This window comes from Vanessa cardui, chromosome 20, assembly GCF_905220365.1.
Source record: "Vanessa cardui chromosome 20, ilVanCard2.1, whole genome shotgun sequence".
Lineage (NCBI taxonomy): Eukaryota > Metazoa > Arthropoda > Insecta > Lepidoptera > Nymphalidae > Vanessa > Vanessa cardui.
Genome location: NC_061142.1, coordinates 6,719,517 through 6,744,308, shown reverse-complemented (window position 1 = coordinate 6,744,308; position 24,792 = coordinate 6,719,517). Strand labels below are relative to the sequence as shown.

Genomic DNA, 24,792 nt, shown 5'->3' with positions numbered 1-24,792 from the left:
TTATTATAATTAAAACATATCTAGTTATTTTAGCTAAAACCCAATCGTTTTGCTAAAATTATTTAATATATTTTCACTGTAACTTATTAATCAACGTGATAAATTATTTTACTATGATTACATTAAGAAAAGTTAGTGAATTTAAATTATCTTAAGAAATTTTGAGTGTTTCTTGGTGTGTCTTTTCGATCGAGCCTGCTTTCAAAATTTCAACTGTAGCACTATTTGGGAGACTTGATTTGAAAATTGCTGTATTGTAAAATTTAGTTAAATAACTTGATTTGAAGTATATTTTTAAGATGGTTGTTGACCTTCAGGTAATTTTTATATGGCGTTGCGTTGTGTGGAGGTTAGATTTTCATTCAGAATGAATATTTAAGCCCTATACTCAGATTTGTGAGTCCTTATGTTGTAATGCATTTTATCACCATGGGATCCTATATCTAATATCCACTAAAAGTGTTAAATTAACCATGTCAGGAACAGGTACGGTTTATAGACATATGAATTACCTATTGTGTCTCGCCTTCTGTTTCCGGAGAGGTTAAGACTATTACCGTTTGCCTGAACTAATCTCATTGAAGTCGGTGCGTTTTAAAAGTAAAGTAACAGTGATAACCTGTAAATACTCCACTGTTGAGCTAATGTTTTCACTCCATTTGAGAAGGTTAACTTATTCAATCACGCGGACGGCACACGTATAACAGATTTTCCTTGAAATAATGACACTTGCTTTCCTCATGACGGTTTCTTTACTGCCTAGCACAAGATCATCATTACATAGTACTTATAATATAAAGTCCCGTGTCGCTGTCTGTTCCTATGTATTCGTAGATTTTTAAAATTGCGCAACGGATTTCGATGCAGTTTTTTTTAATAGACAGAGAGATTTGTGAGGAAGGTTTTTGAATTTAATACATGAACAATATAGTAAAGAAACAAGACAAATCTGTGGTATACTTAGTATCAGAATTGAAACCGTATAAAGCCGGGTCAAGTCGCTGGGTATGTGAAAATTCAGTTTTGCCCACCTGGGTTGAAACAATAATCAGCTCAAAAAAATTGGTAAATTTTCAAGACTGACAGTACATCTGACGTCAAGTGTATTTGGGACAGCTTTTGCTTATGGATTGGATACCCGAAATCTTATGGTTGGTTGAGGTGTTAACGATCAAGCCCGATTGATGGATGCGCTTAACAGAGATCCCTTAGTCGGCTCCTACGACACCCGCGGGATGAGATAGGGTTAATCTATTCTTATCTGCAAGATGGATCTTTTAAAGATTTTTTTTTAATATTGTCAAACATACAATTTTGTTTAATTGTTTATCTAAGTCCATTTGTATTAACTGTCATAACGGTCGTCTCCTTGACCTTTTTCTCCTTAGACGAAGGTCTCCCCAGCTGTTGTTGGAACTCATAGCAGTTACTGCAACTGAATTACATTTATTGCAAGTTACTCTTGACTGATACCATCTGAACACACACACACAGACATTAACTAAAATAATAAATAGTGGTAGTTTTTTTTGTCTGTTTGAGTAAGTTTGCCTTTCGTCGCTTATAATTCTATCATTTTGATTCATAGTTTTGATGAATTACACTTTAAACGATGAGTTAGTTAGCGTGAAGATGTACAAGATCTTAGTTACCAAAGTTAAAATATATTACTGTGTAGCCGTTGGTGTACACTTACTATCATTTAATATTTGCCAGGTTGTCTTACGTATTTTAAATGAAAAAAAAGTTTTACTCAGTTTTACCCAGCAATAGCTGACTGAGTTCCGTCCATAAGGCTAAATGAGTCAATTTAATAATAGACCCAGATATAATTCTCATGCTGTAAGAAATGGATAGTATTTTTGAGAGTCAATATTTATCTACTCTGTGGTCCAGTATCTGCATTCCGTTACGAAATAAAATAAAATGAAAGCCAAGGTTAATTTCGTTACCGTGCACACGACATAGCAGAGGTCGAAAAATTACAACATCATAAAACTGTAATATAAACTTACCGAGGCATTTACTCGGTTTTTGTACATAAGACGTTATTATAAATCGTTAGTTACGTGCTGTGTTTATGATTTTCACACTAATGAGTTTTAGATGAGTTTACCGTATTTTTATAATGCAAACAAGACCGTCTTGTCTGTTTGTACATATGTAACAGTCATTTGTTTATTTTTAAAAGCAACATTTAATGAAGTGTTTATTTATTTTGATGGTATATTGAGTACTGTAATTTTCTATGGACGTGGTTGATTTTGAAGGACTTCGATCGATTTCTATTTTTAGTGTTCCATATATTTAGGAAATTAAATATCTGTTTGTAGGCGTATGTTCGTTGAACAAATTTCGATATCGACTAGATAGTAACTTCTTTCGAATTATATTTATTAAGCTTTCATTGAGTACTATATTCATTTTAATTATTGTACATATATTATTATGTAATTAATAAATATGTTTTAAGGTTTTACGTTCATAGCAACTTTATCGATTTCATTGTAATATGAAATTATATAATATAGAATATATGAATCAGTGATAATTCTTAGCTTCTGGTCTAGCCTAATTCGGTGGTAGCTTTACTTGAATAAAGTAAGTTTGGGTTTTTGCTTGATTCTATTATTATTAACTAGCGCCACGCCTCGTCTTCGCACGCTTGCAAAATATTACTAAAGTAAACGATTTGATAAAAATAAAATAAATACTCTTTAATACTCAGTAATAATAAAGCTTTTTACCAGTAAAAAAAGAATCGTTATAGATTTTTTTCATTAATTTCGTAGACCACTTACATTCTTTACTTTTTACTTGGTGGTAGGGCTTTGTGCAAGCCCGCCTGGGTAGGTACCACCCACTCATCAGATATTCTACCGCTAAACAACAGTAGGCAGTATTGTTGTGTTCCGGTTTGAAGGGCGAGTGAGCCAATGTAACTACAGGCACAAGGGACATAGCATCTTAGTTTCCAAGGTTGGTGGCGCATTGACGATGTAAGGAATAGTTAATATTTCTTACAGCGTCATTGTCTATGGGTTATGGTGACCACTTACCATCAGGTGGCCCATATGCTCGTCCGCCTAGCTATAACATAAAAAAAACATTCCTTACATCGCCAATGCGTCACCAATTTAAGCCAATGTTATGGCTCTTGTGCCTGTAGTTACACTGACTCACTCACCCCTCAAACGCACACACAACAATACTAAGTTGATCGTTATCATATTGATGCTTGGAATAATAACATATTTTTATTAAGAACTGCGTATATTATGTATACTTAACTTTAAATTAAACAAACTATTATATTTTATAACATATATCTTTCTTTAAAACCAAAATATAAGAATTATTTCTTAGGAAGCTAAGATAGCTAGAAGATATTTTGATTACATAATTCGATTAAAGAATAGTAACCTAAGGCCGAGATGGTCGAATAGTTAGAATGCGTATATCATAACCGTCGATTGCGTGTTCAAACCCAAGCCATAACTGAATTTCCGTGTGCTAAATTACTTCTAAATCCTACAAATCCGTATTGGAGCAGCGTGCACAAATCCCTACCACCAAGTTATTCTTTCTTACCCAAGCCATTAAACATAAGGTGACCTATTTCCCAGCCTGCCTGACTCTATCACAATAAAAAATACTTACATGTAAAATACTTACATGAACTGAATTTTAGATTCTCTTAATAATTTATTTATAAAGCAGCATTTAATATCAAAGGTACAAGTGGTGAATCTATTTGAAAGGACCAAAATATACTGAGTAGTATGCTTGAAACGACTACCGTTAAGATAGTCTCATTAAATTCGAGTCTCAAATGATCACTGTTTTGTTTTGAAATAGAAACAAACATTTCTTAATTGGTTTCGAGTGTTCTAAAAGCGCCTTCCCTTTGAAGACATTTCATATCACAATTATGACGTATTTAAGTGTCATTAATACAAAGGGAATGCGAATTGCGCAATTATTATAGTCGTGAGTTTAACAAAGTTCTATAAGCTTTACTCGGTAATTCCGTATGTTTCGTAAGATATTTCTTAAAAGGTACCGTACGTAGAGTAGTAGAATAAACGCAATTGGTATATAAGGTAGAGATGAGTCCAAACCAAAATAAATAATGAACATAATTACAAGAATAATAAAACTTATTGAAAGCAGTCCGTGAGTGTATAAGCAATTAGATTTTTTTTCTAGCCCAATGACGTCATCGTTTTAACATTTCGTACAATCTATACTAAAATGATAAAGGCTGTAAATTTCCCACTGCTGAGATTAGGTCTCATTTCCCTTAGAGGAAATGATTAAGAGCTTTTCCACCACGCAGTTCCGATGTGGGTTGATGGATACACATGTGGCAGAATTAAGTTGAAATTTGAGTTTTCCCATGACGGTTTTCTTCAACGCCGAGCACGAGAAGAATTATAAATAAAAATTAGTCACGAGAAAATTCAGTGGTGCTTGCCTGGGTTTGAACATAGTTTAAGATGCAAGCGTTCTAACATCACATCTCAGATACTAAAATGATAAAAGCGAATGTAACTCTATCTGTTACCTCATCACGCTTAAACCACTGAACCTATTAAGATGAAATTTGGTATGGAGATTGTTTGAGTCCCAGGGGAAAACATAAGCTTTTAATTCAACCCTTGCGGCGATAAAATGGGGATGACGGTTTGTGTACTATATGTAGTTTTATAAATTTCACGCGGGTAAAGGCGTAAGTTTTGCTGGTTAAGTATGATATAATAAAATAATTTGTTGCTATCATATCTCAGACTATTATTTATTGTTTGTTTAATCCACGTTAGAATTATTCATGGCTATTTCATAAGTTTGTCTTTGGTAAATGTTACTGGTTCATAAGGTCATATTATATTTTATTATTATTAACCGACTTCAAAAAAGGAAGAGGTTATCAATTCGTCGGAATCTTTTCTTTTTTTTTATTGTTTTGAGGTTATGTTTGACTATACAAATTGTCTGGTTACATAAATAATATGTCTAAGAAGGTATTGATGTCATTTCTAATATACTTTGTGTTCTAAAGCTGTACAGGCGCTGTCTCCTAAACTATATTAGCGCTTCGGCACTCGCTACGGGTCGTTGAGCTGCTTTGATGAAGGATTTGCTTCTTGAAAGCTTTTGTTAAATTTTTCTCGGGGAATTCTTTTTAAAATAAATAGAAAACTCCCTCTATGATACAGAGCTGCTGAGAATTTCATTCTAGTGCGTTTATGGGTTTACTTTGAAGTTAATTATTTTTAACGAAAGTTGTCTTATATTCTTAAATTGAAAAAAAAAACAACAAAATAACAACAAAAGCCTGTAAATTTTCCACTGCTGAGCTAAGGCCTCCTCTTTCTTTGAGGAGAAGGTTTGCAACACGTCAATTTCCCACTGCTGAGATTAGGCCTCATTTCCCTTAGAGCAAATGATTAAGAGCTTTTTCCACCACTCTCTTCCAATGCGGGTTGGTGAAATACCCATGGGGCAGAATTTCTATGAAATTAGACACATGCAGGTTTCCTCACTATGTTTTCTTTCACCGCGGAGCACAAGATGAATTATAAACACAAATTAAGTATCATGTACTTAATTTGTGTTGCGCACCCACCATTGAATATTCATAATATTCAATGGTGCGTGCGTCCATGCGTTCTAACCAATGGGCCATCTCGGCTTCGATAAAAAAAAACATTTTACAATGTTCTGTAGATTTCGGTTATAGTGGAATTTAATAATAAGAACATTCTAAACGTAGTTGCTTTTAAAACAAGGAACTTTGTTTCAGGTGTCCGTCCTCCAGCTAAAAGAGTTCTGAATTATTCATCGGCATATTTAACCGGGTCCTGGCGCGTCCGTGCGTATACAACGGTTACAACGCTATCTCAACACACAACGATGTACAAAATTGAAACGTTAGAAATTACACGCACCCAATGAACGAAAGTCATTAACGCGATCTTCCTTTTTTAAAACAAAATACGATCGATATTATGGAATATTGAAATTTTGTCATTTAAAAAAAAATCAAGCTATGGATCGGTTTCCACGCAAAGCTTTTGTATAAAAACTCAATGGAAAATAATTGTCGTTTGAAATCAGCGACATGAATGAATTCTATAGATCAAATCAAGTGTGGAAAATCCTCAATAGGTAACAAAACAAAGAGCATGTCAGGTCACAAGTTTAATAAAAAATCTTTAATACCTGAAGCGTAAGGTTTAATTTCAATTGTTATTTGGTTAATTTTAGGACATTTTCAAATAAAGAGTGAAAATAAAAGTGTCAACGACGAACAGTAATTACGAAAAGAATTCATTTAAATCAAGAATCATATAATGTGAAGTTTTAACGCGCGAATATGGGCATGTGGATAATAAGTGATGGGATGATGAAGTTAGTCCTCTGGAACTTCCTACTGGCGATGTCAGTAGACCGTGTAATAGGGACCGGCGAATGGAGCGAAGATGCGGAGGACTTAGGTAAGTAAGTAGTTTTAGTCCATAAATTACTTCATTAGCAGTTGGCGATAATAGCGCACATTATTTAGTAGCACTATAAATCGTTCGAATGAATTGAAATGTTTAAGTTTAGGTACAATAATATCATGTGGTATCAATGTGATGATACTAATTTAAAATGGTAACAGTTTTGGTATAAGAAATATTCTTTATTCACACCTCAAACCATTAGTATTGAGATAAATGTAGATTGTATACAATTGAATATAAGAGTCATATTTATATACGTATGGTAAGACTTATATAAGTTAGATTTATATAAGTTCAACGATGCTCTGTCTTATTTTTTCAAATGTGAAATCAATGATGAGTGAAAAAGATAAATTAGTATTCAATTAAACATTACCTAAACAATGATTGTAGGTTATAACATAACGATATTCAAAATTGAATTATATACATATGTGTTCGTGTATATATTTATAAAATTTTATTCAGATTTTATAATCTTTCTTTTAAAGCAAGTTTTATGTCAAACATAATATTCCTCGAGGACATATTCGCGAAAGCCGTTTATTATTCATCGCGGTGTACCACTTGCAGGTGAGCCTCGTTTGACTCTACGTTTATTTTTTATTCCGTTTTTAAATTCTATACTAACTAGCATTCGCATCAGATTCTCGCGGAATGCTAAATTAATATCTTAATGTGTGTAGCGTGATACATTCGTCTAATCTGCAAAAATAAATGATCGTAATTATATAATGTATTTAAAATTTTAAGTTTAATTCACAGCCCTGTGGATAATTTAAATTTAGCGAATACTTAGTGCGTATCAATCTCTACTTGTAAACTGTAGCTATCTATAAGTATATCTGCATATTCAGTTAAATTTTATTTAGTTAAATAAATCTGCTAGAGAAATTAATAAAAAATTAAATAAACAGGATTATGAATTTACTTGTCAGATTCATTTAAGACATAAAGATACTTATGAATATTAATAAATAAATTACAGTTTTTTTCCAATTTTTTTAAAGATATTAATGTTACTAAAAATTCTCCGCTGTTAAAATTCGTATTCAGTTATCTTTATTTAATATATAAACATTTTTTTAACAGTCAAAGTTAAACTTCCATTGGTAAATAAAATCCGAAGCTTGTGATTTTTAATTGTGTGTTGAATGTATGTTTTGAGAGGTAGGCTTTGCAAGGTGAATTGGGGATTAATTTGAAAAGTTTATTTATTACAAACTAGCTGTGCCCGCGACCTTGTACGCCTTTGAATAAAACAAAAAAAAATTATTGGAACCTAAGTTACTCCCTATTATATTAGTTATCTGCCAGTGAAAGTCCCGTCAAAATCGATCCAGCCGTTCCAGAGATTAGCCGGAACAAACAGACAGACAGACCGATAAAAATTGTAAAAAATGTTATTTTGGTATATATATACGTATGCATTGAGTAAAAAAGGGCTATTTTAATATTACAAACAGACACTCCAATTTTATATTAGGTATAGATAAGATTATTATTTAGATATTTAAATGAGGCTTTTCGAAATTGGAATTTTATATCGCCTTAAAAATTGGAAGTAGGTTTCTTTGTATCGAATTTATAATCTTCACTGTTTTGATGGGCTAAAGATGTAATATGCTACATAAAAATCATATTGATTTTGCATTCTATATTTTACATTTCTAATTAAATATAATTTATAATTCTTATGTCTCATTATTGATTTAGTTTTATTTTTATTATTAATACTTAATGGTCTAATCAGTTTGAATTTCTTTCAACTTTGAAATATGTGTTATGATTTACTTATATGCGATTAATTAATGTTTATTTCGTTAATACATATTGTGTAATGTGAGAATATGGTGTGACTACCCGTAATATGTCAAGAATTGGCATATTTGAAATGACATTTTGTTTTTATTTTTCATGTGCTTGGTTGTCCTATTGAAAATATTATAATAAAATATAAGAAAATATATTATTCTTATAATATAATTTTATTATGTAGAGAGTTGTTATGTTTCGATTTGAAAGTTCCTAAAGTGGGACATCATTAAAATTGCCTGAACGTTCGGAAATACCAAAAGCACAAGTTTCGTGTAGTAACGGAACGGCAACAGGGAAGTAGAACAATTTGCATTTTTATTTCGGAAGCTACTATCGGTTTCAAACAACAAAACTTTGCATTCTTGTTTTAAACAGAGCAATCTTTGATCGGCCCGCCTCCTATTTCGTAGCCCGTTAGGAGAAAACTGTGGAGCTTTCGTTCGGGATGCGGCTGGCGTCACGCCAATTTCTTTGTCTTGTCAAGCCATTTTCAAGTGTCATCGATGTAGATATTTCCATTATTGGATGAATTTACCTTTATGATTTTTCAGCTCTGACTTTATTTCTTATGTTCAATTGCTTTTTTCATCTTTATTCTTTTATAATCTTAAATAAGTTTACATAGCTTTGAAGCAGTAGAGCAACTACATAAATCCCATATTAAAATTTATCCTGTTTGCGAATAACTTAACTTGTGAAAAAAGGCATTTCAGTATTTATTAGTACCAAAAGTTTTTAAAATTATCAATATTAAATAGTTCAGGCAAGTTAGCTTTGGCTTATATCAATTTATATGCAATTAAAATCGTCATGGTGATTGATATATACAGGTAGAACAATACTTGCTTCATTGTGATACTACTCAAAAAAAAAACATATTATTGTATTCGTTACCCAAATTTTAATAATATAATTATATAATTACGGAATTCAATTATAACATATTTTTTCAGCATAGTAGATGTTTATACAAAATGTACGATGAAGATTGTCATGTAATTGATACGCGTATTGAAATAACGGTTTGATGCGGAACTCTAAAAGGAATATCCGAGGCAAGTGTGAGACATTCAAGTCCCATCAGCCGAAGAAACGCTCTTGACGAGACAAAGTAATTGTTTGGCGTTTCGCCAAACGGAGTCTAACATACCAGAATCGCAATGGTTATGGAAATCTGCCCGTGACAGCCCGGAGGCAGCGCGCTTGTCTTTTGCTTGCCGAGAAAAATTTTAAATACTATGCATGTGGGTGCACTTACTGTCGCCCACTTTTGCATCTTTATATTCTCGGAGCTTTTGGCCCGGAATAAATGTATGCATCTTATTGCGTATGGTGATATCTTCATCGTTGAATTTAAAATAATATGAATATTATTTTTCCTTATTGAAGTATTATCACGTTTTTCCTTTATTCAACTTTTGAATATAAACTGACTTTATTTACTGTTTGTTGAAATTATTTTGAGTTAGTTGACTAAAGCTGAGTCCAGTGGATATAATACGTCAATCTTAAATGGAGAGTGTTGATTCAAATCCTGAAAAGTTCTATTGAGCTTACTGTAGAATCATCACTTGAACTCGAACCTATATACTTACAGTCCCATACCCACTGGCCAAATAACAGTACACTCAGTATTGTTGTGTTCCGGTTTGAAGGGTGAGTGAGCCAGTGTAACTACATGCACAAGGGACATAACATCTTAGTTCCCAAGGTTGGTGGCACATTGATGATGTAAGGAATAGTTAATATTTCTTACAGCGTCATTGTCTATGGGTAATGGTGACCACTTAATATCAGGTGGACCATATGCTCGACCGTCAACCTAATAATACTCTTTATTGCACTGAGGAATTTTACATCGTAGTTTTATACTTGAAATTTTTGTTTACAATGGCGGCCTATAACTTAAAAAAAATCGTATAGCAGAATGTCATCAGACGAACCCTCCAAACTTTCTTCCTAGGAGTTTATTGTCTTTACTATGCGTTTGATAGACAATAGCAAGATATGTATTTGACAATTTAAAAATAAAAATCTTGTCAAATCCATGACGTCATAATACGTAACCTCCGTAGTCGACTATTTCGTGATCGTAGTCATTATTTCTCTATACCCCGATGTGAATACCAATTCACTTACATCGGTGTAGATGTCACCTGAAGTCGAGAAGTTTTTTAATATAAAGTATCGCTGATTTCCAGATAAACTTCGGAGTTACGTCTCGAAGTTAGTGTTTCAATATTTTCTTTATATTGCTTACCAACTTTATACTCGATATTATTTTTGCTATTTAATTAATATTTGATTAAATACTCAAACGAACTCAGGAGCTTCAAATATTGAGTTTGATTCATGGTAACCTTAACTTTTGAAGTTAGCTTAATATGGTGTTTATAGTATATTGGTGTTTATGAATCAAATTGGTCATTCATTATTAATAAGTAAAGCATATCTATTTAATTAATTATAGTACATTTTGTAATGGTTTAGTTATTATGTCAGTTAATAAGTATATACTGAGTCTAGAAGCTAATACTTAATATACATATTACTTTACATAACATAAGCAACTTGTAAATTTTCCACTGCTTCTCTAAGAGTATATTCACAACGTTGCTTAAATACGTGTTGGTGGATTCACATATTTTGATCATCAATTAGTTACAATTAGGCACATGCAGATATCCTCCATTGTTTTCCTTCATCGTCGAGCACGGTATGAATTATAAACACAAATTAAGCACACGTAAATTCTGTGGTACTTGGCTGAGTTTGAATCCACAATCACCGGTTAAGTAATAAGAGTTCTGGCCACTGGACCGGATCATTATATGTGTCTCATAATGGATTATATACTGAAACAAATCTCAGAACACACCAAATTAAAAAACAACAATGTTATAAAGTACGCAATCTGTAAAAAACTGTACAAAGAAGCGAGCTTATTGATTAAACTTTTTTCTTATAGGACAACCTCAGTGCACAGGTATATTATAGTCACACTAACTTTCTCTCTCTTTCTTGCGAGTCCACACATATAATAAAATTGGAGTGTCTGTATGTAATAGGTTTATTTTATTTTAAATATATAGAAAATAATAATAAAGCCTTGGTGCAATGTCCAAGTACTGTCCAGTAACGCGAGCAGCCCACGCGCCGTCGTCAGACTTCTTCCACCAACGACTAAATATCACAAAAAATATTTAATACATAAAATTAATAAGTTATAGTGAAATCTGCGAAATGAACAATATCATTTTTGTTAAATTACAAAGCGCACGAAGTCGCGAGCAGTACTAGTATCACATAAATTTATTTAATACTTTTGAAACGAAATAATGCATAAAACATACAACTTATCCCTTAATAATATTAGAGCGAGCCTTAAAATTGCACGAAGAAATGAACGAACATCGGAAAAGCTAATATTAAAGTAAAATTAATTTGTCAAACAAGGTGCGTAATATTTACCGAACCTGTTCAAATTTTGATTAGGACTTAAGTCTTAATTAAAAATTAATCCTTCAAACGCGATGCCGAGTATAACCCAAATAATTATTTTGGTTGGATATATTGCAACTTTCGGCGGTAGTTGTATAAAGTTCGTACCACAGAATTAAGAGTTAATTAGAAGTGACATATGAGAGTGAGGTGAAGGGATCGTTTGACTTACCTCTAAATATTATAAAGATAACAATAGTTTAGGAGTGTAGGTTGAACCTGTGTTATTAAATACATAGGGTAACAGCAAATGTACAAGTTACAAATCAGGTAACCTTATTTACAATACCAGTTTTAGTATAGTAAAAGCAGCTACGCCTCTATCGACGATAACAAATAGTCGTGGTTCATAATACACAGGTTTATTTACATATTTGTCTCATCGAGCCTAAAAGTATTAGTCGTGGTTCATAATACACTGGTTTATTTACATTTTTTGTCTCATCGAGCCTACAAGTATTAGTCGTTGCATGAACCACGTATGGTTTACTTACATTTGTATTGATTCCTTAAGCATTTGAAGATTGCAAACTCCGGTCGCAAGAGAGATTCATTTTTCGAAAAGAAAATTAAAATTGGCTGCAAGGAAATATTGCTAGCATTCTTGCCACCATTTTTTCAAATCATGAGATTCATATTTAGTTAATTTCATTTTTGATATACCTATAATTATTGTCTTTATAAAGACTCTCAGATTTTGATTTCCATTTTATGTATATAATGCTTTAAACATATGTTGTTACATAGAACAGGTCACATATGTTATAAAAACATAAAATATTAGTTAACACTATACTAAATTAAAAAGTCAGCTGACATTGACAAGTACGAATGTGATGCCATTTCCAGCAAATCTATTTTTGTTGATGTTGGCAGCATTGGCAGCATAGATTCACTGTGGCGTGGGTCGCCGCCACCCATACCACATATTTGTTTGCCGAAAATACGCGGGCTTAACCGGCGTAAATTAATTACACATCCGCTTCACTGTAATTACATAGTCCACGTACTACCGATGCAACTCAATATGACCCAGTTTTTTACATAATATACGGGTGTGTTAAAATGTTAAATCATAATGTAATTTAAATGGCTTTCCGAAATTTATTACATTTACTGGATGATATCGTTTGCGGTCGCTTTGATTGATCAATCTTAGTTCAATCTTGTCATGATTGAATTATTTAAAGTGATTTTATTGTTTTGAAAGAATTTGTGTAAATAATTAAATTATTAATGAAGTTCATTTGCGAATTTAATTTGATATTCAATATTGTTGTCATTTGGTATTAACGTGGATAGAAGTCATTATTATCTATATTGATTTACTACGCAGAGGCTCATAAAGGAAATGTTCATTTAGTTATGAATATTACACGTGGGGATATATTTGGACGGTCCGTTGAGGGTGTCTAATTATGCCCGTAATTGTGATATGTTTGTTGTTTTTAAAAATAGATTCTTTATTTTTATGTCAGCGTTTTTATTTCAAACTAGCTGGGTCTCTGACTTCGTACGCGTTTGTATTCAACAAAAAAGTTATTCCTTATTATTGTACATCAACTATCTGCTAGTGATCCCGTCAAAATCGGTCCAGTCATTCCAGAGATTAGACAGACAAACAGACTGATAGATAAATATAAATAGAAAAAAATGATATTGGTATATTGTACCACCAGACTGGTACCGTAACGTGTTACGTAACGAATCCTTTAAGAATCACTTAAATAATTTCGAATCGCTTACTATTTTAAGTATATTAATAATAATTTAACATGCTATACATAAAAATCATTATCATTTCATAGTATAAAACAAACTCGCTCACCGCTATCTATGTATGCTTAGATCTTTAAAATTAACAAAACGGATTTTGATGTATTTTTATTAGATTAAGTGATTCGAGAAAATGGTTTTTGTATATATGGAAAGTACAGTAAAGAAACACTGATAACGACAGAAAAACTGTGAACGTTGTAAGACATTCTGTAGCATATTTAGTATCAGCATTGCATCCGTGCGAAGCCGAGGCTGGTCGCTAGTCATTGGATAAAATTCAAACGAGAAATGTAAAATCAGTTGTAATTAACAAGCCTAGCTCAGAATTAAATTTTGGTGTTTAGATTCGCGGGGTGACTAATACAAATGACACTGTAATGTCACAGGCAGCGAGAGGTGACGTCTGAAAAACGGTGCGGTGTTGCCAGAGGTCAGCGCGTTTTGTTACCTGTCGCTTTAAATCCGTACGTGTGTCAAATTGTTACGTTATCATGTTCACAGATAAAAGATTGAAGTTTAGATTAGAACAACCGTTTTATGTGATAATTGGTTTCTTATTTTACTCATTTCATTTTACTTGGTGGTAGGGCTTTGTACTAGCCCGTCTGGATAGCTACCACCCACTCATTAGATATTCTACCGCCAAATAAAAGTACTCAGTATTATTGTGTTCCGGTTTGAAGGGTGAGTAAGCCAGTGTAACTACAGGCACAAGGGACATAACATCAACAAATGACGATAAACATAACACATTGACGATGTAAACAATAGTTGATATTTCTTACAGCGTCATTGTCTATGGGTGATGGTGACCACTTACCATCAGGTGGCCCATATGCTCGTCCGCAAACCTATTCTTATATATAAAAATTTTAATGGGTAGTCTACTGTTTTATTTCGGTATTGTGTTTGTTTTCTTCTTTTTCGTATGCTTGATTACTGAAGGTTGTGCTTGTCCCGAAATGCTTTTACCGATGTGTCGACTAGCTTCCTCAACACCACTCTGTTCGTCTCTATTCTCGGGGCAGTCGGTATATTGAGTCCCGTTATATTTTAAATCTGGTCGTACCAGCGGGTAGGTGGTCGACCGCGTGCTCTCTTGCCTTCGATTTTCCAGTTTATCCAGACTGCCTGGTTGTCTCCGGGCAATATGACCAAAACATCTTAGAGCTCGTTGGTAACATGTAGGGGACAGTGTGGTAGTCATCTTCAGTTGTTCGAGAGTAGACTTGTTGGTTCTTTTTCCCGTCCGCGGTGTTTGATTTATATGATGTTTATAAATTTATGTTTATTTTAATTTAGTAAAGAAAAGCTGACGATGACATTTCATACCAGTGAATAGTGCTTATTAAGCGATCACTGTGGGCCATAAGTATTAAGATGAGGACATCTAAGATAATACACGAATTAAACAAACTATTTGGTGTATATATTTATATACAATAACCCACATTTTGGCTTTATATGATGACTTGGTAACTAAGATATTTATTTACTACTTTGATTATATTGACTATAGTACAGAGGACGAACAAAGAATAATTCAACAATATATCAATATATAAACAAATCAAATTTACCGTTATTCAATCACAAATTAAGAATGTCAACTATTAGTACTACTCGTATACCGAAATCGCATTTTTGGAACCAAGTTGAAGTAGAAATTTGAAAAAAAGAGAACGAATATGAAACTTCTTGAAACTTTGAAAGGTTTTCCAAGTATCACCAAAAGAAAAAAATACCAAAGTGTAAAATGGAAAATGACTTGAATATATATTCAAATTGGAGCAACAATGATAGAATATTTAATTAATTAAATATTTGCCATTTATGAGGTAAAATTAATCTGTCAAAACAAACACGCCCAATTTTCTATATATTTAGAAATAAATCTTTAATACAGTTGACAGGTATAAAATCTAATTTCTTCCTATAATTAAACTGAAACATGAAATGAAATACAAAGAATTGTGCTAGCAACACCAAACTTGTGACGTATAGGAGCAGGTTGACAGAATCGATACAAGCGAATTAACACTAAAGTCTAACTTCTTTCCGCTTCACACGAGCGGTGCCACGGTCGGAAACTAAATGTACAGTCAGAGTAAGAAAATCTTTGTCACTTTTCAAATTTATTACTTTATCAAGTCTTAAGCTCTTAGCACCTTTTGCTACTACACTAAATATCATGCTAAACTAAATATCAAATTGCGACGCGATATGTCATTCTCAATCGGTAAAGCTGATTATCGCTCATGCTGGGCACACGAAAATAGATCTTAAGGTGACAAAACTCTTCTTAACCCGACTGTACTATAAAGCCCATTTAAACATACAAATTTATATTATTCGAACTTTTTTAATTTAACACCCAATTAATGGAATACTTGAAATATTCATAATATATTATATCCTTTAGCTTATCGTCTGCCAGCAGTCGTAATTAATTCAGTCTTTTGAATTTTATACTAGGAGACTTTGCATAGTAACAATTTTTATATGATTTTATGATATAATTATTACCTATTCCACTATAAATACTGCTAAGATTTTGATTAAAATGGATGCATAATTAAATATTTATTTTATTTGCCAAACAAAAAAAAATGGCTATCGACAAAAGATTTTATTTAAGTTTGTAATATATACAAGGTTATAAGGATTTCTTTAAAAGGTGCCATTATTTATTTTGTACAGTTTGGTCTATATAAAATAAATAATGGCATGAAGATCAACGTACGAACATAGGTATATCGAAGGCATGACAGCGTAACGCAAAGCGTTGTATTGGAGTTTAATGCAACATGACAGTATCAAAACCATTTTTTATATTGTGTACAAACAAACGATACCATATTAATAATACTCATCGTGTATAACAAAGAAATGATAATTTTTGAGAACAACTACTATATTTAGAATAAAACCAATACTATTGGTTCGTGAATATATGCGAGGTCGTGTCTATTTTCCTCTAGAGGACTATTTACAGGAAAATCTGAAATAGCAAATGCACTTGTCTAAGCCACTAAGCACGATTCCGGAACGCTGCGGTAGCGATCGATTAACAACCGTGAGAAAATAACATCGATTGTAAATGTCCTGTAATAAAACGAACGAATCATTTTCTATATCCGATTAATTACTGTGATCGAATCGAAATATGAAATGTCCAATTGATACAATATAGAAGCGTGTGATCAAATTCGGGGAAGCAATTGATTTTTTTAGAGCTGTGTAAGACAATGTTTATTTGATCGTCTGTGTGGGTCGGATGAACTTCTAGCACATGTACACATGTGACAATTCCCAGTATACGCGTATAGGCGTGGAAGAATAATTTCATACCTATAAAGACTGTCATAGTTTATTCCATCTGATATATGGGTAATATTCATACAAAATTCATACACCTTAAAGTTGTTTTTTTATTTCAGAATCGTATGCTTGTGTAAAATAAACTTATGTTGCAATCCATTTTATAAAAGCGTTCTAGATTTGGCAGTTTTGACTGTGTGTAAGATAGCTTGTCAGCGAAACAGGACGTATAGATTTCAATTGTGATATAAAAAAACAAGGAGGAATTTTAAAAGCGACTTTTCATCATTTAAGTACTTAGATTTTTTTAAGTTAGCAAGGAATTGCTGTTATTTATGTAACGTTCATGGTATTTTATTAAAGCTTTTACTTTTCGGGGAAGTTCATATTAGAATACATTACCTCAGGCCCGTGGGCATTTCCTAAATTTATCTTCATTGTTGAAACTGTTAAATCTTTTGGTGGTTTTTTTATAAATTATGAAAACGGTAAGTCCCCTAGTTAAAGATTTTTGTTCTGAAATTTGTTTCACTTTGAATTATTAATATTGAGTACTTCTTCATTAGGAAATATTACAGCTTCTTAATACAATTAAGCGAGGGACGTTTTGTTATTTAATCTATTTTGTGCCTTTCCTTACGGCAATCTGACTGGCGAGTGCTTGCTTTGTTTATGAATTTTTGTTAATGCTGTTTTTATAGAAATTGCCTGATTTATACAATGAAGTTATCAGATTAAATTGATACAAAAAATATAATTAGTCAGGATAAGAACAGAGCGTGTCTCGGTGGAAGATAGGTTAAAATCGGAGAAAGCATTCTTATTTTTTTTTTGTTATGTTTCAATGATTATTTACCTAATACATATATGCGTGACTAGTATAGGCTAGTAGATATAATTTCAAACCTCATCAAGAATAGAGTATCTTTGTGCTCGTCACGGGTTGGGGCAAGCGGGACAGGAATCATAAGGCAAACCCTTTTACCTTCGCAGTGGAATTCTGCAAGGGTTGAATTCCAAATTAAATGCTGTTCACTTTCTCCATGAAATGAAGCCCGCTTTGCTCTCTTAGAGACCCAGATATCAATTGCGTCTCTCACTCTGGGTACAAATTGGAACATTCCTTCGTACCTCAGCTAGGGTGCGCATTTATATCAGATATTCTATTTGCTCTCGTCTCCTCAACCGCCTTGAAGCGAAACCAATCCATTATCTATCTCCATGTTCATAGACTACAATGATTATCATACAGGTCAGTTTCGTCATGACTACTATGGGAATAGTGGTAACGAAACTGACCGATTGGTTGCGCTTGTACAGCTCGCTATAAAATCCAAGCTACAGCAGATCCTAGATAGTAATTCTTGGCGATGTTAATGCCACCACCTCGAATGTCCTGGATTATGTATTATCGATCATGTGAGTAGATCACTTTTTGACATAGCTTTAGAACATGAGACACACCATCAACAATCCCTTAGTGTGAAACCGTGATGCCGAAGGTTAAATTTCGGCAAAGTGCAATTCGTACAGTAGGTTTTTCCTTGGATATTCATATGTCGAGTGGTCCCAATGGCCTTCGATGATGCTACGGAAATGTGCTCCCTAGTTTGCACCGGTTTTAACTCGCCTTTTCTAGCAGCGCTATTATAGGCATTTATATCATAAAAAAAGTAATTATTAGGCTGGTATTGGATCGCAAAGTGCGTTGCGGAACAAAAAGAGAAAAGAGAAGATAGACAAATAGTTACTTAAGTTAGTAATAATAATAATTAAACGAAAGAACAGAATTATGACTTTCTGAAAAACTGTCAAAAGTTTGAAATACAAACACGTCGCGAACTATTTTAGGTGACACGCGTTATATATGTGGTATCGTTGTATTTAACGCCCATTTTAAAACGTTTAAAAAATTCATATTTATAAAGGAATGCATGGGTTGGAAAACGTTTGAGAGAGACCGCACACCGTAATAGTTCCCACGCGAGTGCACATAAAGAGCGGTGTACACATAATTAAAGGCTATGTTACATACAAAGTTTATATACAGCATAAACATATATATCTTGGTTATACATATTTAAGACAAATGATCTTCGAACATTCAATATATCTGGTTATAAATTTGTTTCGTTTATATATTATGTATAAATACATAAATTAATTGTGGTTTTAGTTTCGTGTAACCAGATAAATCCGGATTACAGAAATCCAGGTATCGCAATGTTAGGATGTATTTAATTCCAATTTATATCTTACGTAAAACTTTCATACTCGTAGGTAATATTAATTAATAAAATAATATAATCGATGAAAGAGCGTGAAGTACCTATTCGTTGGTTTCCATACTGGACATATGAATTGAATTTAATATATTTATCTATCTATCTCATTTGTGAAAAAGATAAACTTCTGACTTAGAATATACATTTTGAACTGGTTGGTTACTTTATATTCAATATCTAGTGAAGGGATTGACGTCGATAACTTCGTATTATGATCGTGATGTTTGCAGTGTTTGCCATTAAAATGATCGCAGTGTATAAAATCCTGACCGCAACAAAAATAAAAATATATAGTGTATGAAATTTAAATGTATGTATGTGCCGCATCGCACCGTTATGTGGCACCGGAGAAATGGTCCGCTTACCGTAATTGTCCATTCGCGAGCGCATTTAACGCAGTGCACACAAAATTATACACTATGGAGTTACACTGTGGTTTGAGGGTGGTTTTCCAACGTGTTCCCGAAATTTTCCCTGAATTATGTGCATCGCTTTATTGAATTTATAAATTTGTATAGCTTTTATAAGCTCGAACGATCCGTGTTTGTTTGGATGCGTTAATAAAATGTTTGTAATACAAATCTATTCGTTTTTATTGTTGAACTGTAATGAAATGTGTTTGGACGTGAAATATTTTTTGAAAGATATATACTGTTATTTTTAGAATTTATACATTTGTAATTTGATGCCGACGATGCCGGATGTTAAATTTCGGCAAAGTGCAGTTCGGAAAGCACTTCTTTCCTTGGACATTCACAAGTCGAGTGGACCTGATGGCATCCCTCCAATCGTGCTACGGACATGTGCTCCCGAGTTGGCACCGGTCTTAACGCGTCTTTTCCGGCAATCCTACGCATTAGGCGTCGTCCCGAACTCCTGGAAGTCTGCTTTGGTGCATCCGATCCCTAAAAAAGGCAACCGCTCAGATCCGTCCAATTATAGGCCTATAGCTATCACTTCCTTGCTCTCCAAGATAATGGAGTCCCTTATAAACTGCCAGCTCCAGCGGTATCTAGAGGAGAACCAGCTAATTAGTGACCGCCAGTACGGTTTCCGTCGGGGTCGGTCGGCCGGTGATCTTCTAGTTTACCTTACTCATAGATGGGCTGAAGCAGTTGAGAGCAACGGTGAGGCATTAGCAGCCAGCTTGGACATAGCGAAGGCCTTCGATCGCGTGTGGCACAAAGCGCTTCTTTCGAAGCTTCCTTCCTATGGGCTTCCCGGGAAATAATGCAATTGGATTACCAGCTTTTTGGCAGATCGGAGCATCAAGGTCGTTGTCGACGGTGCATGCTCCGACTTAAAGTTCGTCAATGCTGGTGTTCCACAAGGCTGCGTTCTATCACCCACTTTATTTCTTCTGCATATCAATGACTTGTTGCAAATTGGAAACATTCATTGCTATGCAGACGACAGTACTGTTGACACCTTATACACCGGCCGCGCTAATATTTCTCGGGAAAACGTCGAAGAAAACCGGAACAAACTTGTGTCTGAAATCGAGTCTTCGTTAAACGAAGTCTCGAACTGAGGCCGGCTAAATTTAGTCCATTTCAACCCCAAAAAGACGCAAGTTTGCGCGTTAACCGCTAAAAAAACACTATTTGTCGTATCTCCACGATTTGAGAACATCCCGATAGCCGCTACAGGTAGTATTGGAATACTTGGCGTTGATATTTCGAGCCTCGTTCAGTTCCGCGGTCAATTGGAAGGCAAAGCCAAATTGGCTTCAAAGAAGCTCGGTGTGCTCAGCAAGGCGAGACAGTATTTCACGTCGGCCCATCGCCTAAAACTTTACAAGGCGCAAATTCGGCCTCACATGGAGTACTGCTCTCACCTCTGGGCGGGTGCTCCCCAGTACCAGCTCCTTCCATTTGACCGCATCCAACGTAGAGCGGCTCGAGTTATCGATGATCAAGCCCTTTCCGATCTCCTTGATCCTTTGGCTTTGCGTAGAGATGTTGGATCACTCTGCATCTTCTACCGAATTTTTCACGGGGAATGTTCCGAGGAATTGTTCGGATTAATCCCGGCTGCTGAATTTCACCTTCGGACATCTCGTCAAAATTCTAAGTTTCACCCGCACCATCTTGATGTCCGAAAATCCACAACAGCGCGATTTCTTAGACATTTTCTGCCTCGCACAACCACTTTGTGGAACCAGCTTTCGCCGGCGGTTTTTCCGAACCGATACGACATGGGAACCTTCAAGAAGCCTACTCCTTTCTCAAAGGCCGGCAACGCACCTGCAAGCCTCCTGGTGTTGCAGATGTCCATGGGCGGTGGTAGTCACTTTCCATCAGCTGAGCCTCCTGCTCGTTTGCCACCTATTCCATAAAAAAAAAAATTGATGATTTATTATAATATTATTGGAAATAAAAAAGAAACTGCAATATTATAAAACCTCTTTTCTAACAGCTTCGTTGATGGACGTATCTCGAGATCATTGGTCATAACCGTTAATTTTTTTTATTGTAGTGTTTTCGGAAAGCAAGTAAAGCCCACTTTTGAATTTTCTTCGTCCCTGTCATATTGGTATCGGATTATAAAACTGAGTGATATATTGAGCGCTCCTCGGTAATTGCTACCGTGACCAAAATCTGACAGAAGGACAGAACATCATATCATAATTACAAGATAAATACTATAATAATTAAATGGCACCTAAAAACATTGGATATTGTTTGATGTGTAAACTTCATATCGGAACACAGATATATTGCTGTTTGGCAATAGAATATTGTGATTAGTTTGTGAAGACCCCATATTAATGAATGAAAAGAGCAGAGATGGCGAAGTGGTTAGAACACGTGCATCTTAACCGATGATTTCGGGTTCAAGGCCAGGCAAGCACCACTATGTATATGTGCTTAATTTGTGTTTATAATTCTTTTCGTGCTCGGAGGTGAAAAAAAATATCGTGAGGAAAAAATTCATCGAAATTCTGTCACATATGCATTACACCAACCCACATTGGAACAGCGTGGTGGAATATGTTGCAAACCCTCTTCTTAATGGGTAAGGAGTCCTTAGCCCAGCAGTGGGAAATTTACAGGCTGTTACTTTACTTTACTTTTTATATAGTAATGTATTTTTTTAACTTTAACTATAACTACATTATATGATCGTAAATCGACTTTTATGTAGACTAATGTTTTTCATTTCATTTTACTTAGGAGGTTTCTAAAAAATATATTGAATACGCTGATAATAGTTTATATACATGTGTTTTGTGAAAAAAATATTTAGTTATCATTAATTTATTTAGGCAGAAATTATTCGCTTTTAAAAATTTAAACGAATGAAATTTATGGGTTATTTTGTATTAAAAATAAAGTTTATAATATACTATAGTTCAAGTGCCTTTTAGATTTGTATATGTTTGGTATGTACACACTTCTATCATTGATACTTCCTTAAAACTTGTGACCTAAGTCAACAGGATCTGAGCTCATATAAAAGTTAATTATACAATTCAATTTATGAATGAATGAGTTAATATTAATTTAAAGTGTTTTTTATTTTAAAACTATGATGTAGTAACGGAACACTCCGTTCTCTCATACTACAAACGAATATAGAAATATTCCTCTTCTGAATATAGTATAATGTATTATGCAAATCTCAATTTAAAATTCATAATTTTATAAATAAAGTTCATTCATTATTCTTGCAAGCGCTTGTAAGAGTAATATTCGGTAGAGTAATGTAATTTGCGATCATATATATACATGTATTCATGTCATATATAATGAATACTACATATAAATGCGGAAGTAGCTATGTTTCTTTGTATGTCTGTTTGTGTCTTTTTCATAGCCAAACCACTGGAGCAAATTTGATAAAGTTTTGGACGAAGCAAGCAAAAATCTAGTATCATATAATTATAATGTAAATAATGTTTTGTTAACCAACTCATTTGTTTAATAAAAAAATGCATTTGAAGTCAGCGTGGACCATGTTTTCCAAGAAGACAACTCGAAGACCAGCGAAGATCTGTTGATGCTCAGTAATAAAATAAAACTCAAAAAATCCAGAATGCGTTAAAGTAATATATAAAAAAAGGCATGGGTAACTATGAGCCCGTGGATGTTATAAAATTAAATTAAAAAACACCTTCTCACTTTATCATTACTTTATCATCTACTTAAAAAAATGTAAGCAGAAGAATATAGCATAGCTATGTTAAATACCTCTATACTGTTTATTGACCTGTCCAATTAAGCGTAAGGACTATGTTAACAGTGGTGACTATAATAGGTCAAGATCGAACTGGGGACTCTCACTTCGCTAGACGGTCAGTAAGCCGTTTCTCCGTTGACCCATAAAGTCCGGCTGCTATACAAAAAATACAAATGACTTTGGATACTGATTGCAGACTTGTTTACGCTATTATGGTTACGAATAATGAACATTACAGTAAATATACGAAGAATCAGAATATACTACAACACGTAAGCAAAATAATTCGAAAACAAAATAGTACAATGGGTCATTTTCAGGGTGATACTTAAATAGAATATTCATTTTGTAAGCAAATTAATTTGCGATAAACAGGAAAACCGTCAGGACGGTACTATGGCATGTGAAAGTTACCCCATGAAGTCCGCCGAAGAGACGGAAAGAGAATTGCTGTTTTTGGAGGCATTCTTGTACCGTTGGTTTTTTTGGAGGTATTATGGTGTAGTTAAGAGCGCTAGCCATCCTAGGTCTTTCCACATATCCTTCACTTCATACGGAGGCAAAATCGTAGGGAACAGGAAAGTTACGTTGTAATGATAATATTGTTATTTATGTTCCAATTTTGCAATAATAAAGTATGGTTATAAATAAATCTCTAATATGATTTTTAAAGCTCGTCAATCATGATTCGTATAATATCGTTTTGTTTTTTGTTTTCTATTATTATTTGTTTCTCTATTCACATACATATTTTATTTTATTTTGTATGTAATATGTAAACATAGTTTTGACTTCATGTTTGGAGCGACATAGAGTTATTGAATTCGTTATAATCATTAGTAAACATATCTTATATTTTTTTTATAATTTAGGTAAAAGTATCCGATTTGTACGCTGCCTTGATTAATTAATCAATTAATAAAGCTTTCATCTTATTACCGTCCAGAGAGACGTCATCACTTACGTCTGATGTTTTAGGCAGCTTTCTTTCCTATGTAAAGCCTTCGCCCTTAATATCATATGTCAGAGTTATCCGCGTCTAATAATAATATATATCCATTAGGTAAGTGATTGTTTTACTTAATACTTTATCTGTAATACGTTGCGATTCATTCGAAATCAAAATAAGAATATAGTTTTTTTTAAATTTATGTAATTTAATCCTTTGTTTTATAATTTAAAAAAGGTTTTAACATTCCATATCGTAACAGTAAAAATCTGTGTTTACTTAACCTTGAATATTCTTCTTTTTTTTTTGTTAAGAAATGTTCATTATAATTTTATTTGAAAGTAGTTTTGCTTTTAAGTTCATATATATAAAACAATGTATATATTTTACCCACAAATATGCATGAAGTAGTGAACATTAAATAATCAAATTGCCTTAATTCTTGTAT

The 24,792-nt window shown here is 33.5% G+C and overlaps 1 protein-coding gene across 1 annotated transcript in view; it reads left to right on the top strand.

The window, feature by feature from the left end:
- LOC124538631 (neural cell adhesion molecule 1-like) overlaps window positions 1–24,792 on the top strand; it is a 158,477-nt gene that overhangs the window by 1,945 nt on the left and 131,740 nt on the right. The window contains exon 2 of the mRNA XM_047115751.1: window positions 5,807–6,500. Within this exon, the coding sequence (XP_046971707.1) occupies window positions 6,380–6,500 (121 nt within the window). The 5' untranslated portion in view covers window positions 5,807–6,379. The remainder of the gene's footprint in view (window positions 1–5,806; window positions 6,501–24,792) is intronic.